Raw genomic sequence first — 16,333 nt, forward strand, 5'->3', positions numbered from 1 at the left:
TACATCCACACTATCAAATGCAGATGGCGGTGCATTATATTTTGTCATCTTATAAGCTCATCGCATGTAAAGTACAAGACTGTCTGTCACAGTCGAGAATAGCCAGGCCTTGTCCTCTGACATATTTATAGATGCGCTCTTGTTAAAAATCTAACCATATTCTGCTTCTTGTGTACACGAAGGGCTATTGAAATGTTGGTATCTAATTTCAGGATGTTGTATCCGCATCAACACAAATTATGTTGATGGTTGATTGTAACTCTAACCTCTTTGGAAAAGTCATGTAATAACGACTTTCTTCCTTGTGTTGCTTTCAGGAGATACTGGCTCAGACGATAACCAGGTTATTCAGTTTCAATCTCAAACGTGATCTGTCACATGGCGGGATTGAGTATCAAATCTGTAAGTAAAGTACATTTCTTACGCCGATATAATACTAAATCATTCCTTTTATCAAACATGCTTGTCTAAGTGGCGAGACTCAATAACAATGGTGTTTCGATATGAATTATTTCTTAGCATTAGATGAGGAAAGTTGTTTTATTCGTAGGTTTTGACCTACATCAGTTGTGTGTTTTAAAAGTGGAAATTATATTCAAAAGTTAAACTGTTTTACTACTGGTAAAGGTATACACGTGTGAAAATATACAAATAATTAAAGTGACAAAAACCTTCATATAATCGGATTCTTGTTTACACGAAGGGCTTTTGAAATGGTATTTAATATCAGGACGTTGTATCCTCACGGACACAATAATGGCTGATTGTAACTCGAACCTCTATGGAAAAGTCATGTTGCTTTCAGGAGATACTGGCTCAGACGATAACCAGGTTATTCAGTTTCAATCTCAAACGTGATCAGTCACACTGACGGGATTGAGTATCAAATCTGTAAGTAAATTACATTTTCTTACGCCGATATAATACTAAATCATTCATTATATCAAACATGCTTGTCTAATGTGGTCTGTCTTAATGACAATGTTTCGATATGAATTATTACTTTGCATTAGATAAAAAAAAATGCCTTTTTCATACTACAACAAATTTGATATACATAAGTTGTGTGTTTTAAAAGTGGAATGTATATTCAAAAGTTAAACTGTTTTACCACTGATAAAGTTGCGTACATATACAAGTAATTAAAGTGACAAAAGCCTTTCTATAATCTTAAGATATATCTGCTAAAAGCAGGGGACGAGGGGTAGCCTAGTGGTTAAAGTGTTCGCTCGTCACACCGAAGACCCGGGTTCGATTCCCGACATGAATACAATGTTTGAAGCCCGTGACATAGCTGGAATATTGCTTAAAACGGCATAAAACAATACTCACTCACTCTGCTAAAAATAAAAAGTCGTTTGTACAATTTCGGCTATGTCATGAACATAATTTTTGTGATGATACTAAGTGTTCACGAAAAGGTGAGAAGGAGTTCTTCTGGCACATGAGAGAACGAAACGGAAATAGATGAAAAGGATCCTGAAAAAGGGGGTCTATATCAAAAGAGGGCTGGGAGAATTCACATTTATTAATGTACATGGCAGCTAATAATGATAACCGACTTTCAGATAAGAAGATTCCTTTTCCATTCAATTTTAAATTGGCTCAGTTTCATACGAAATGTAATGCATGCAGGCAGTCATAAACATTAATTTCTACGAGAACGCTGTCGGTATAAAATGTTTGGCATTGGCATGCATATGCCCCCCTAATTGTCAGTCGATGACATGACGAAATCACGTAACCACTTAAACTGCAGTCGAGTCGTTACGTTAGATTCACAACATCACTAATGCATACTCACGCACACAAGGGACATTCTTCTTCCCTCTGTTGTTCATCAGTCACTGTGTATTAATTGCACCTTTCAGATTGTTACCGGTCTTTACCTAACTTTGATGAGTCTGAGGTTGAAGATTTTTCTTTGGGCCGTTTAACAGAATATCAGCAGATTTACAATGGCCTGAGGAATATTAGCATATTCTCGTTCAGCCTAAGTTTAATGAGAAGGTGACTGTTGTAACTCATTGGACGATGTTCAAGCCAGGAATTATCAGCAAGTAAAGTCTTCAGTTCTCAGGGTTTATAAGGTGACAAGTGAAGTGTATCGTCATCAATTTCGAGGTCTCAAAGAGGCAGGTTCTGAAAGTTACGCTAAGAAGGGCAAGTTGTTTGATAGTCGGACTAATGCAGAGTCTATATTAAGGAGTTGTCCGAGCTTAGACATTTAGTGGTATTAGAAAAGGTCAAGGATAGTGTGTTGCCTGGTTGGTAAATTCTCTCTTCAGAACAGAAAGTGGGGAAGTTGTCAGTTGTAGCTGAAGTGTGAGACAATTATGTTCTGGTACATAAGGTTCAGTCATCAAGTGGCTTCTCTTCTCAGAATAGTTCAGGTTTCCGTAGTAATGACTAGTTCAATAATCGCTATCGTAGCCAGAATGGTGGACATACCATTGGCAATGGTAGTCGTGGTCAAAGTCAGGTTCTTAGTATTGTTAGTAGTGGTCAGTTTGCCCAAGCTAGGGTTAGAATGGTAGCAATGATAGTTCGCTGGCATAGATACTAGACAGGAACCTCTAGCTTTTTTCCATTGAGTTAGTCTATGATCATACCCCCAAGGGCCCCTTGAAGTTGGTAAAAGTCAAGTGGGGAGATGATAATCCATCTGAGAATTTGCTAGCCGATAAGATAAAGAATAGCCTCTGGCAAGCTACTAATTTAGCTAAGCAGCACTTGTTTACAGCTCAGTTTAAGGCAAATGCTCCTTTTGACAAGAAGGCTCGTGGTAGACAATTTAAAGCTTGTGAACATCCAAAAGTCCTCCCTCAAAGCTGAGTGCTTTGGTCCTTACACAGTTAAATGCCAGGTTAATAATGTAGGGGTATATTATCAGAACCTCAAATCGAGGTAGGAAGGAGAGATATTGTCACGTTAACTTGCTGGAGGTGTTACGCGCTAGGCGTGACACACAGCCAAACTGAAGTATCTTCCGTATCAACACAGAAGAATTGCAGACTGATCACTGATCACGTAAGCTAGTGCCCGGATGCTCCAGGTACGACCAACGCCATGAGGTTTGGCGTGGACGTGGGCAACGCCAAGACCCTTAAGCAGCACCTTCTCCATGCTGTGAAAGGAACGTGTTTCACCCAAGACAGCTAATGTGGAAACCATCCTGAACTTTCGAACGCTACTGACAAAGCAGGACGTGTGACATTTAACTGTTTTGTTCATGAACATGCCAATGTTGGTTGGTTGGTTGGTTTGTTGTTTAACGTCACACTCAGCAATATTCCAGCTATATGACGGCGGTCTGTAAATAATCGAGTCTGGACCAGACAATCCAGTGATTAATATCATGTGCATCGATCCACGCAATTGGGATCGATGACATGCATCAACCAAGTCAGCGAGCCTGACCACCCGATCCCGTTAGTCGTCTTTTACGACAAGCATAGTCACCTTTTACGCCAAGCCTGGGTTGCTGAAGACCTATTCTACCCCGGAATCTTCACGGGTCGAACATGCCAATGACCATGAAGATGTATTTCACTGTGTACATAATATTATGTGTTGTTCAGAAGAGTTCTACATGTTTCCATATGTAGCCAATTTTCTCAAAATTCAGCAGGGGCATAGCTCTTTCACCTCTCGTAACTGTCCGGCGTTCGGCAATGTCCGCCAGTCGTCACCGTCTGGTACCTTTACGTTCCTCAGCGTATTGAGATGAATTTGTTGTCGTAAATGTTATTCATTAAACAGACAGGGGCGGTCCGGTAGCCTAGTGGTTAAAGCGTTCGCTCGTCACGCCGAAGACCCGGGTTCGATTCCCGACATGGGTACAATGTGTGAAGCCCATTTCTGGTGTCCCCCGCCGTGATATTGCTGGAATATTGCTAAAAGCGGCGTAAAACCATACTCACTCACTCACTCATTAAACAGGCAGTTTAATCACATACCTTTATCATGTATTGATTTGATATATGATATCTCATAAATGTATGCAAGTTTATTCATGTATTCAAAGTGTTTAGTAACTTCGATTTTCACGCAATTGGGTTTTCCTTATTTTAGATAACAATTCAGTTCGCTAGGTTATATCGTTCCACACGCTAACAAATTGAGGTTGCTCTCACCGCCGTCAGCGTGTATGGTTCATAACACTTGACTATATCTAGAGCGGCCACCAACAGGATCCGCAAGAATATTTACGGGTCGCTTTGTTAATGGAAGGTCAGGTCAAAACTTTTGCAAGTAAGTAATTATGGGGTAGTTTTCAATCTTGTACCGGCTTACTCTGGTGTTAAGGAGCTAAACCTAGCTGTGGGTGTTTAATATATTATACCCCGTTTTTTGCAGTAATCCACGAATAGCCAATTTGCCTAGATTGCCAAGCATAGGCCAAGTACCTACATGTGTAATTACAATTGGGAGTCAGGTTACTCTGTTGGTCAAGTACCTATTTACGATTGGGTGTAGGGTGCTCTTTAGGTCAAGTACCTACATGTGTAATTACAATTGGGAGTCAGGTTACTCTGTTGGTCAAGTACCTATTTACGATTGGGTGTAGGGTGCTCTTTAGGTCAAGTACCTTTTTACGATTGGGTGTAGGGTGCTCTTTAGGTCAAGTACCTTTTTACGATTGGGAGTCAGGTTACTCTGTTGGTCAAGTACCTATTTACGATTGGGTGTAGGGTGCTCTTTAGGTCAAGTACCTTTTTACGATTGGGAGTCAGGTTACTCTGTTGGTCAAGTACCTATTTACGATTGGGTGTAGGGTGCTCTTTAGGTCAAGTACCTTTTTCATTGTCGTGAGTCTAGAATCTCTGTAGCTCAAGTACCTGTATTTTAGAGAAGTCTAGACTTTCCTTGCTCAGCCCAAGAGACTTTTAGACAATATTCTTTTTGTCTTATTTGTCCAGAGACTTATTTTAATAGAGGACCCTCAGTACTTATTTCTCCCTATCTAACCAAGACAAGGTTATTATCTTTAGAGTGTTGGGTTAATTAACTCTCATGTGTAAATTGGTCACATCCAGCTGTCTATGCATCTCGGTGATTGTGTTGTCAGAGTGTTGATTTAGCTATCTTCTGTTATTGCTGTTATTCAGTTGCTCAACTAGTCCGCCTGTATATATGTTCTCTTTTGTTAATCAGGGATCATTATCAGTGTCAATTGGGGTCTTTATTCTTTAAGTTGCCTCTCCTTGGTTGCAACTGGCTGTGCACTTTTTAAACGGTGCACTCTTACCACGTTTATCTATTATTACTTAACTATACTTATTCGTATTTAATGACACTCTGGAGCACATATCCGTGAAACGTCCACATGCTTGAACAGTGTACCAGGATGGTAAAACTGATGTCTTCATCAGTGTTCTAGAGGGTTCCTTGTATTCCCTGACGCCATCTTTCCACAAAAATGTTAATTTTATCTAATGCAAATAAGGCTGTTGATCCGTTAAGGGGCAAGAAGTGCAGTGAAAATAAAAAAAAACGTTCTCAAAATACATTCATTTCCTCAAGGTATTGGTTTTGCTTATTTCAATTTGTATCGCGTCATTGTGTAACATTTTACAATCTGCTTCCTCATTTTCGTGAATATTGCATATTTGTATATAGCTCATGCTGATTGTAAAAACGAGACAAATTGATTCGTATCATGCTACCTTTTGATCTTATTTCAGTATAACTAAACATTTTTGGCTGCAAATGGTGTGTCTAAGCCAGGCTTGGGTATTAGTCCTCCACCTCCACCTTGCACTGTCCATTGATGGAGAAGTGGACATGCCAGGAGAGGTGGTGCTAGGAGGGCTCCTTGCAGTACAGCAATATGTGGATGGAACTTGTACTAAACTGAATTACGAGTCTGTTCAGACCAACGAGGCAGTGAGGTGGTTCTTCAGACAACTAAATGACAGGAACTACATTCCCAACGTCACACTAGGTATGAAGTTAACAATGAAATAACCAGTTCATTTAATGACTTGGAAAACAGACTCAATGCGAAAGAAACATGACAACGAGATCGAGCTACTTTGGTGTTTTGATAATTATGCCCAGACACGATCTGTCGCATAATCAAAGATTTCTTCACTTCTTGGTGCATCACTAATTTTAATCTTTATGTCATGATAATTAGTGTCCATGGCCTGACCAATTTCTTTTTCACATTTCCAGGTTTCCATGCTTTCAAAACTTGTGGCCAAGACGAAAAAGCCGTTGCACAAACAATAAAACTGATGGACAAATACATAGACCGACAAGGGCCCCAGCTTTTTGGTATGTTTTCAGGGTATCTTAAAAGATTTCATTCTTTGTTTTTTGACGCCACAATATTCCAGTTAAATGACGGCGGCCTGAAACAATCGAGTCTGGGCTAGACAGTTCGGTTAATAGTATGCAGTAGAACACACTGTGTCAAAATAGTGTTTGTGCTTGAGCGTTCGTGTGTTACTTAACGCCTCTTTAAGCAACGTTCCAGCTATATGACGGTGGCCTATAAATAATCTGGACCATACATCCAGTGATGATATCATAAACAACCATCCGTGGTACTATCGTGGTAAGGTTACACGCCACCAACAAAGTTCTCCGTGCACCATGGGTTGCTGGGGACCAAATGTATTCCAGAATCCTCACTGTATATGTGAAAATGGACATTTACTGAAAGTACTTTCCGGATTTTATTATTTTATCATCTGAAATATATCCCTGTTTTTATATCACAGCAATACTTGGACCTGAGTACAGTACAGAAACCCAGGCCGTGTCTCGTTTACTGAGTTCACTCCCGGAACAAGATCGTCTATTACAGATCAGCTTCTCCGCCACCGCCGCCATCTTATCTGACAAGAGGATCTACAAAAACCTGTACCGGGTCATAGAAACGGATGACGTACAGGTTGATGTAAGACGAACTTTGTGTTTCCGAAATGCGAAAAGAAAAATGGAATGCATGCGTGTGCGTTTTTGTTTAACGCCGTTTTTAGCATTATATCAGCTGTATGACAGTGATGTACCTAACCACCCTATCCCGTGTAACAGACTTTAGTTCTTACCTGGGGCCAGTTCTTTCCACCCATGACCAGACCTTCCCCGCAGAATTGAGGTGAGAAAGGTTCAGCCAAGGCCAGTTCTATCTCATCGCACGCCACTTCTTCTCAACTAAGGTCATTCTTCCCCAGGACATGTGGAAAGAGTTTTTCGAGTATCTCCCATTATATATTTCTCATATTTTGGAAATTGTGTATTCATTATCACATATTGTATATCATATTGTAGATATTGTTCTGTAATATTCACTTATTGAAAGATTTCTATTATTAATTATTGAACATAGGGATGTTAATGTTAATTGATGATTGACAAATGCCAAGTTTCTATGCTGCCAGTGATATTCATAATGTTTCTGTATTCATTTCTCCGTACTATTCAATAATCGTTTAATTGATAGGTGAGTGAGTGTTTGAGTATGGTTTTACGCCGCTTTTAGCAATATTCCAGCAATATCACGGCGGGGGACACCGGAAATGGGCTTCACACATTGTACCCATGTCGGGAGTCGAACCCGGGTCTTCGGCGTGACGAGCCAACGTTTTAACCACTAGGCTACCCGGCCGCCCCTTTAATTGATAGGAAAATAGAAACATGATATATATAATTGATGTGTGACGAAGGAATATCGACGCAAATTAATTCCGCTGTTTAGGTAATGAAATAATAAAATTCTCAACGAATCCAATGCAAATCAACTACAGCACTCCTCCTTGTATAATATATAGTATATATATATATATATATATGTGTGTGTGTGTGTGTGTGTGTGTGTGTGTGTGTGTGTGTGTGTGTGTGTGTGTGTGTGCGACTGTTGTCATGGAAAGAGTTTCATTAAAACTGGCTTAGGATATGCCGTTGAGGTTTAGCTTTAGCCGAACCCTTTATGTCTAAGGTAAAGAACTGGCCAGGGGAAAGGTTTAGCCTGATACACCGGGTCATATGAACGGACGCTTTATCTTTATCGCAGGTTGTAAAAGGCTATGCAAGTGTATGTCCTGCTGGGTAACAGATTTCCTCTATACTGTAACTGGCCGAGATTACACGAAACCCAGAAATGTCAGAACGATAGATAACATTGCCATGCTTCTCTTGTGAGATGTTCTAACTCAAATTGAATGTTAGACTAATCTTTCCTGTAGGTCATCTTGAAGCTCATGGAGGCTCTTAACTGGAACTATGTTGGCATCATGTTCGACTCTGATACCTACGGCCAAGAAGCAGCCTATGCCTTGAAGGCATCTGCAGAGGTGCATGATATATGTGTTCCCGTGTTCCTTCCTATAGACCTAGGCTTAACTAATCATCAGCAAAAGAGTGTCTTCGATCAATTAGTCCAAAACCTTGGGAGAAGTGCAGAAAGTCCTGTATTGGCGCTGGTGTTTATTGGTCGAGGCGAAACCGCAAAGAACATGTTTAAATACCTCCAAATCCATTTGGGACACACAAACTTTCAAATGATCGTTTCGGAGTCATTAGGACTGGATGAAACACGGGTCAGAGACAGCAACGGAGACGTTATCCCCAGAACTAAAGGACTCTTAACACCAAGTCCTCCTCATTATGATGTCGAGTTGTTCAGTCGATTTTGGACTGACCTGCACTCAAACATGACACTGGTGACGAACCATGTACAAGATAATGATTGGCTCCGCCAGTATCTGCAAGAAATCACTGAATGTCAGATTCCTTTGGATCAAAACTGTATGGATAAAGCTAAAGACTATAATCGGAATGATAAAAAGCTTCGGCTGTATATCCACTACGCTCTACGGGGTGCTGCAGCATTTGCAAAAACAATTAAAGAAATACACTCTACAGAATGTGCTCCCAATGCTGGACTCTGTGATCAGATGAGGGGTCTGCTGAAACTGCGAATGATTTCAAAGATGGAACAAATCAATGTCAATACCACTTTGGACTTTCAGCAAGAATTTGAGAACGTTAACCTAACTTTTGATTTTGAGAAAGGAGAAATATTTTATGTAAGGAAGGATCAACCAACATACGTTGTCTTCAACCTACGCGACAAGGGAAATATATTTGGATTTTACAAGGTGCAGTACCAAAGTTACATAATGCCTTCTTACATCTACTAACAATATACAGTAAACAACGTTTATAACCAACACGCTTATAACGAACTGACGGATATAGCGAACTTACTTTTTTGTCCCGACTATTTGCTGTAGTTATGCTGTATATGTGCTTATAACGAACTACGGTTATAACGAACTAAAATTAGAGGTCCCTTTGAGTTCGTTATATCTGTAGTTTACTCTAAACAAATTACAAACTGTAGATGCCTGTACGATCTTGATTGACAAACAGCAATTTTTACAAAGTAAATCAGCTTTATGGGGGACCAATGTCATATAACAGTCAACTGGTATACTTGTATCCTTAAGCTGTAGCATGTAATGTACATCATTGTTTTTGCAGGTGGGGGAGTTTACAGGGGACAAACTTCACATAACGGACGACATCGTGGCATACGATAACAAGCAACAACAAACACACGCGGTACAAGCACAATGTCAGCCAGAGTATGACTGTAAAATGTGCGTGACAACTGACCAGTGTGCGGAAATTCTATACATACCAGGCGATTTTTACATCATTGGTATGGCTGCCATACATATGAGAAACACCATTCAGAAATACGGGAGTGTTGATCACACATCAGCAATGCAATTTGCTGTATCTAGCTTGAACACCAAGTCTGGTATTTTCAGTAAGACACTTGGAAACAAATCAGTTGGCTTAGTCGTGATCGACACATGTTCCAGTCCATTCAGGATACAAGAGCAAATTATCAACTTGAATAATGGTGATTTGAGGCTTGGTCATGGTACAAACAGTGCGGATATTCTTGATAAGATAATTGGCTATGTTGGTCCTTCTTTTAGTTTTGTTGCTGTGCCACTGTCGCCATTAATGACGGAGATCAGGAAGGTGTTCATATCCTTTTCTGCGACAACACCCACCTTGAGTGTGAGGGAAGACCATCCCTATTTCATGAGAACGTGCTCACCAGATCACAAACAGGCTAAAGTCATCATGGAGTTAGCGAAAGTGACTGGTTCAAAATACGTACAGATAATCTTCTCGAATGAGGAATATGGAATAGCTGGGAAAGAAGCTCTTCTTGACGCTGCACAGAAGCAAGAGATATGCGTGGCACAGTCCATTGAAGCACAGAACACGGACGACCCTACTAAACATAAAGGCTACATATCTAGTCTCAGACGTTACAGATATGCCAAAGTTGTCATTGTGTTTGCCTTGCCGTCACTAACACGTTTGGTTATGGAGAATCTGTATCCAAATTTAGAAGGTGGAGAATTTGCTTTCATTGGTGGTGAGAGTTGGGGTCAAATTGTGGAACTTCTTACTCCTAAATTGCTAGGCTCTTTCACCATAGTACAAAAGCTACCAGATATTAAAGCTTTTACCGAACACTTTAAGACTATAGACATCGAACAGTCTGTGAACACGTGGCCACAAGATTACATTGAAGACATCGAGCAGTGCTATTTTCCGAAAAGTTTTCAGAAGTATAAACGACAGAAATGCCTTTCAACAAAGATTGATGCAAGTATCCAACCTGATCCGTGGTCATCATTTGTTGTCTACACAATATACAGCCTTGTCTTGGGGTTCCATGAGGCAACAACATCTGTCTGTGGGGATGTTGTGATCTGTTCCGAATTTTCAACAACAGGCTTGATTGCTAAACTGAAAGATGTGAAACTAGATATGTACCAGAATGGCGACAGCATCAACGTATTTGACGACAATGGGGATGGAAACCTTGGATATATTATCTCCCAGATTTCTGTGGACAATGGTTTCGTGTATAAAGAGGTATGCCAATGTTTCTGCCTTATACTTGCATAGGTAATCAAGAATTACATTTCCAGAGTTAGTCACAGAAGGTGTTTTTAAATGTCACTGCCTATTCCATATTTCAAACGGTATCTTAAAGTATTTTCCGAAACTGCTATCTGACTGACTGACATGTATTCATGCCATTAATACTTATTCTTTTGAGTGTAATTTTTCACAACACATTCAGGATTCTGTTGTTGATTCAATGCCATTGGAACCTACCCTTGTCTGTATTTAATTATAATTTTGTCTGGCCCGAAACAGTAATATATTAAAGTGTTATTGTTTCTCTTATCAGGTTGGCTATTCTACGGAGAAAGGAATCGTTTTATCTACACCTTTACAAGAGCTTTTGAGACATGTGAACTTCACTTCTGATTGCCCAAACGAGGTCGAATGTAGAGCGTGCAAACAGCAATTTGTCACAGTGTCAGCAAACATATTTACATTTCTAGTTCCAAAAATCATTACATATTAAATTGCAATGCCAAATAGAAATCGATAGCCATATTTCTAATTCACCATCGTTATCAACTCTATACTTGGACAATTCACCAATTACTAGCATTGTCTCACAACGTTTGTCATTTTACCCTCATCATGCTTATTTGCTGGACCGTCCCCGTGGTCTCGTGATAGAGTGTCCGCCCGGAGAGCGGAAGGTCCGGGGTTCGATCCCCAGCCGCGTCATACAAAAAGACGTTAAAAGATGGTACTTGTTGTTACCCTGTCTGGCGCTCTGCATTAAAACAAGGACTAGTCGGCTCGGAGTCAGTATACCCTTATGTTAAAGTGCGGCATGGTATCTCAGTGTGCTAGCACTATAAATCGGCATCAGTCCGGACTAGTACAAGCAGCCACACAAACACATACACGTACATGCACGTCGCTATATAAGTGCAATAATCTTGGAAGCGATGTTAAACCCAATTTCACCTCACCTCACCTCACCGCTTATTTGTTGTACTATCAACAGTAAGTTGGTATCGTCCAGCCTCTGTTTTGTACAGCTCTTAGTGATGAAGGTGTAATACATGTATAGGTGATCACATGTGAATGATTATAGTAGCTTACTGACTGCTATTTCTTTTGAAAGGGAAAAATCTATACTTAATCGTGTGGTTGATGTGTCAAAAAATATAGTAACAATCGTACTGTTCGATTTGGACTTGGTAGAAGAATTAATAAATGTTTGATTTTACCACATGCAGTATAAGTGGCAATCGAACAACGCATATAAGCAACAGCAGTGGAACTCGTAACATAAGCAACAAGATCGACTGTTGACAGTATCAACATAATGTTGTTTTGTGTCTAGTGCTCGGCTTGGGTCTGAGAGCGATGTGGTAATCTTCTCCCTTGTGGCCGGCGTGTGCGTTATGGGTCTGGTTGTCTTGGTGATGTCGGGTTGCCTCTGTCATCGATGCTGCAGGAGAAAGCAACAAGAAGGTGAGAGCAACGAGTCAAATTGGTCCCTACAAGCACAATTATTAAAAAGATCTATTCCCGCGGTTTCCTGTTTATACATGTAAAATTATTTTAAAAGTGTATTCTCAAGGTTTCCTGTTTTAAATTAACATCGAGTTGTCACTCCTGTTTTGTGGAACAATGTTTTGTGTGGCATTTTAAATGACGTTAAATATAACAACACAATGTTAAATCTTGATCTGATTATATGATGATATGGATGTCTTGCATGGATAAAACCATTCTCAATAGAGTGTATTGTTAAAAAGTAAACAAACAGGACAAGGCAATGCAAATACCATACCAACAACTCTAACTCGGTTTAGAGAAGTACTCATACAAATTTGTAGCTGTATTTATTTGTTTAAGAATAAAACATCAACATATATTTGTTACATAATCCTTAGACTTGGAATGGTGGGGTAGCATTGTTGTTAAAGCGTTTGCTCACCACGACCACATCCAGAGTTCGATTTCTCACATTGGGCAAGGTGTGAAGCCTGTTTCTGGTGTTTTGCAATCTTGTTGCGGATATTTTGCTAAAAGTGCCGTACATCTTCACTCACTCACTCATCGTGGGTTATCGGAATCAGTGACAGTGAGTTAACAGTGTTTTAGGGAACACTCATCTCATCAGTAGTTCATTAATATGTACGACTATAATTCATCAACGACTGAAAAACAGAATTAGCACTTCAACGTAAGGGAACAGATGTCTCACCATTTGGATGATATCCACTGAAATAGGTATTTTTCGGAGGCATGAATCAAAGGCGGGCCTTTTTGCACCAAATGCATAATATAAGGATTTAACACATACATGTATCTATTCATCTCGTCTAAATTATCGCACCGCCAAATTTGGAATGTAGGTGCGAGTTCAATGTAGAGATTTTCAAATAGTGTGTGTTGACACATCATCTTCCTGTAGAATGGTAGCCACTTTAACAGCCCAACCTTGTGGGTGCGTTTATGCGAGCCGTATGCACACCTAAGGGGTCTGTCTCTATGTTTTATGACACAAAGTTTATGTGTCTTAACTGCTATCAATTTTGAATGAAGTTCGACCAATTTAAAAGTCTTTGGAACGATTGTAACTGTAATCGTACTATCCAAGAATATCAACAAAAAACCGAATTGATCATAATTGGATGAATGATGTAATATTTAATATCTTTTAATCTTAATTTCAGATCCATATTCAACGATACATTAGAGGGATATGAGTCAGTCTAGTTGACGAGAAGGCAATGTTAATCTATTCCACTGCACGTTTCAAATGTACCTGCTTCCGCACATGCTACTTTGAAGAGAGCTTCACGTCAACGCCATTGACAACAAGACATACCTGTGACACTGATGTATTTAACAAGAAATATAAATGCTGAGTACATTCATTTTACATGACCATGTGAAGAATTCTATACAGATAACAAAAACACAAAAAGACAATTATCATTGTACATTGTATGTATGATCAGAAGGGATTCGAACAATCATCTGCAGCAGGACAAATGTAGGTTTAAGCACTCGGCTTCTCCAGTGACCTTGCATCCTTGAGTCGCCGGTGATGTAAATGAGCTGGTTACATTGACAGATGATTGGAAATGACATTGAAAACCTCCATAATTGATTTTATTCAGTGTGTAGGGCAATTTAGCCTGAGGATCACGTTACACTATTGGTTAATCAGAATAATTTAGGATAATGCATAACAAAGCGATCGTAGCCCTTTGACTTCAGAAACACATGTACAATAAAATGGATATTTGTCTGAAACACTGATCAGATGTTTTATTTACTGGTTAAAAAGTGTGTTTGGAAGACACTGCGGAGGGCATTTCCAAATTTGCCGCATCAGTGACAAAAATGATCTCGTGCAATTGCCTCTTTGACTTGTACCATGTCTTCCTGTGTTTGTTTTCGGACTAACTGTTGACCTGTGTGTGAATGTGACGGCTGCCTGGGTACAATGTGTGAAGGCCATTTCTGGTGTCCCCCGCCGTGATATTGCTGGAATATTGCTAAAAGCGGCGTAAAACCATACTCACTCACTCACTGTGACGGCTGACACCGGTGGGGCAGAATATGCTCGCATTTTTATGAACACCTGGTATCATCACTATTTGATATAGATTCATAAACACATGATTATGCTATAGTACAATCGTACAATGGAGGAGAATTCTTATGATCATGGAAAGGGTTTTGTCACTTTATATTTTAATTATATTATTGGTATTTACCCATATGGGCTAAATTATGCAGTATAATATCTTTTTGATATTTGCCCAGTGTGCAATTAGTGATTCTCGAAGCTGATTGGTTAGTTTAACAAAGATATATTTTCATTAGACAACGGGACTATTTTTCTCTACTTCAATTCATTCACAAATCCACGGCCTTCATTGACATGTTTCACTTGCTACAAACTCACTGATTCGAGATTTATAAGACAAGACTCATCGTTTCATATTAACAACATGATTTCACATTATAATCAACGTAGCATGTATTTCACATGATTTTCATTTCACAATAAAAAACAAAACAACTTCTGCGTTGTTTGTAAACAAACATGGCTGATCATTTGACACATGTCAAAGTAAATGACCTGGTTAAAGTGGACGGAGATCTGACTGACAGGAAGAGTTATTCAAACACATTCAATGTCTTTGTTGTTAAAACTGCATATGGCCAGTTTGAAGTTCCAGGATTCAGATTGCGAGTGTTGCAAGAAACGTTCTAGTGCGCCAAGATCAACGCCGCCATGTCCGGGTTTGTCTGTGCTAGATCTAGAGTACTTGCGCGTGCTGTTTGACGAATCTTTCAACCAACCGAATCCAAAAACCGGACTTTTGGGAACGATGATGACATCGATAAGATCTTAACTGCCAATGAAAATGAAAACACATTGAAAAAGTCTAAACTTGACATGAATTTAGTTCACAAATTTATACAGGAAAGCTCAAATGACACAAGAAAGGTGGAATTAAACATTATGTGAAACCAAAACAAACAAAAATTAAAAAACACAAGGAAAAGGAAACTTACCCCAACAAGTTGATCCTGTGTCCGATATTGAACTAAATAAACTCCGTGAATGCGTACAGCAGTTTGTCTATCAACAGCTTTTCGACCATTAATGAATCACATCCAAATATCGTCATACTCCTGTCGTCTACTTGGCTACGTCAACTCCACAAGTGTGATTGACAAGTCATCCTAAAATCTCAGATGCACGTGTTTCCCATCAGTCACACTTGTCTCACAGCACATACGATGTTTATACAACTTGTTGTCCGGATTAAGCTATAACGGCGGCTCTGTTGTCATTCCTGGTTTCGGCTGTCTCATACCTGGGTCAAGTTGGGTCCTTTTTACTGACACTGTGACAGCAATCGTGCTTTTCAAAGTTAACCTATTTTTCGTCACTTTTGTACACGTCTATGTCTTTGTTACAGGTTTGGGCATTTTTTTTAATGACGCATGAAAAAAATGACAGGTTTTCCGTGTTTACACTTCTCAATGTGAAATGTATGTCCATGCTGTCATTGACGAGATCTTCTCAAAACCAGCCTTGATTACAAAGCCTGTTGAACCTTTTGTGAAAAGTGTCTTCTTTTATCAATGCTAGACAGTGTACGCTGTGTAAATGAGACAGAAATATAACTGCACTAATGTAATCTCTAAAGTTATTTAACAGAACAAGGGGGTTGTGGGTGGCCCAGTCGTCTGAGGCGCCGCGATTCGCTGTGTAGAGTTGCGTCTCTTGGGCACGCCAGAAACCGTTGATTGTGGGTTCGAATCCAGGTTCGCCCCGATTTTGTTTCTAGGTTTGTCAGCACCATACCCGTGCTCGTGGGTTTCACCGAAGTGGTTAACGTCTTAGACCTGCATCGAATCGGGCTTTCCTCCC

At 39.8% G+C, this 16,333-nt stretch overlaps 1 protein-coding gene across 2 annotated transcripts; it reads left to right on the forward strand.

Annotated features, from left to right (window-relative positions):
- The first annotated feature begins 283 nt into the window (after nucleotides 1-283).
- LOC124144462 lies at nucleotides 284-14,768 on the forward strand. 2 transcript variants are annotated; one of them, XM_046513875.2, is made up of 10 exons: nucleotides 284-402; nucleotides 806-891; nucleotides 5,688-5,947; nucleotides 6,181-6,282; nucleotides 6,732-6,910; nucleotides 8,199-9,113; nucleotides 9,499-10,923; nucleotides 11,246-11,376; nucleotides 12,266-12,396; nucleotides 13,608-14,768. In XM_046513875.2, exons 3-10 carry the CDS (start codon nucleotides 5,713-5,715, stop codon nucleotides 13,628-13,630), a joined length of 3,141 nt encoding a protein of 1,046 aa, XP_046369831.2. In that variant the 5' UTR covers nucleotides 284-402; nucleotides 806-891; nucleotides 5,688-5,712; the 3' UTR covers nucleotides 13,631-14,768. The 2 variants fall into 2 exon arrangements, with proteins under 2 accessions (XP_046369831.2, XP_048243552.1); XM_048387595.1 differs by lacking the exon at nucleotides 806-891 and having other exon boundaries at nucleotides 324-402.
- The last annotated feature ends 1,565 nt before the right edge of the window (nucleotides 14,769-16,333 follow it).

This window comes from Haliotis rufescens, unplaced genomic scaffold (assembly GCF_023055435.1).
Source record: "Haliotis rufescens isolate VD_foot unplaced genomic scaffold, xgHalRufe1.0.p SCAF_7, whole genome shotgun sequence".
In the NCBI taxonomy this organism is placed as follows: Eukaryota; Metazoa; Mollusca; class Gastropoda; order Lepetellida; family Haliotidae; genus Haliotis; species Haliotis rufescens.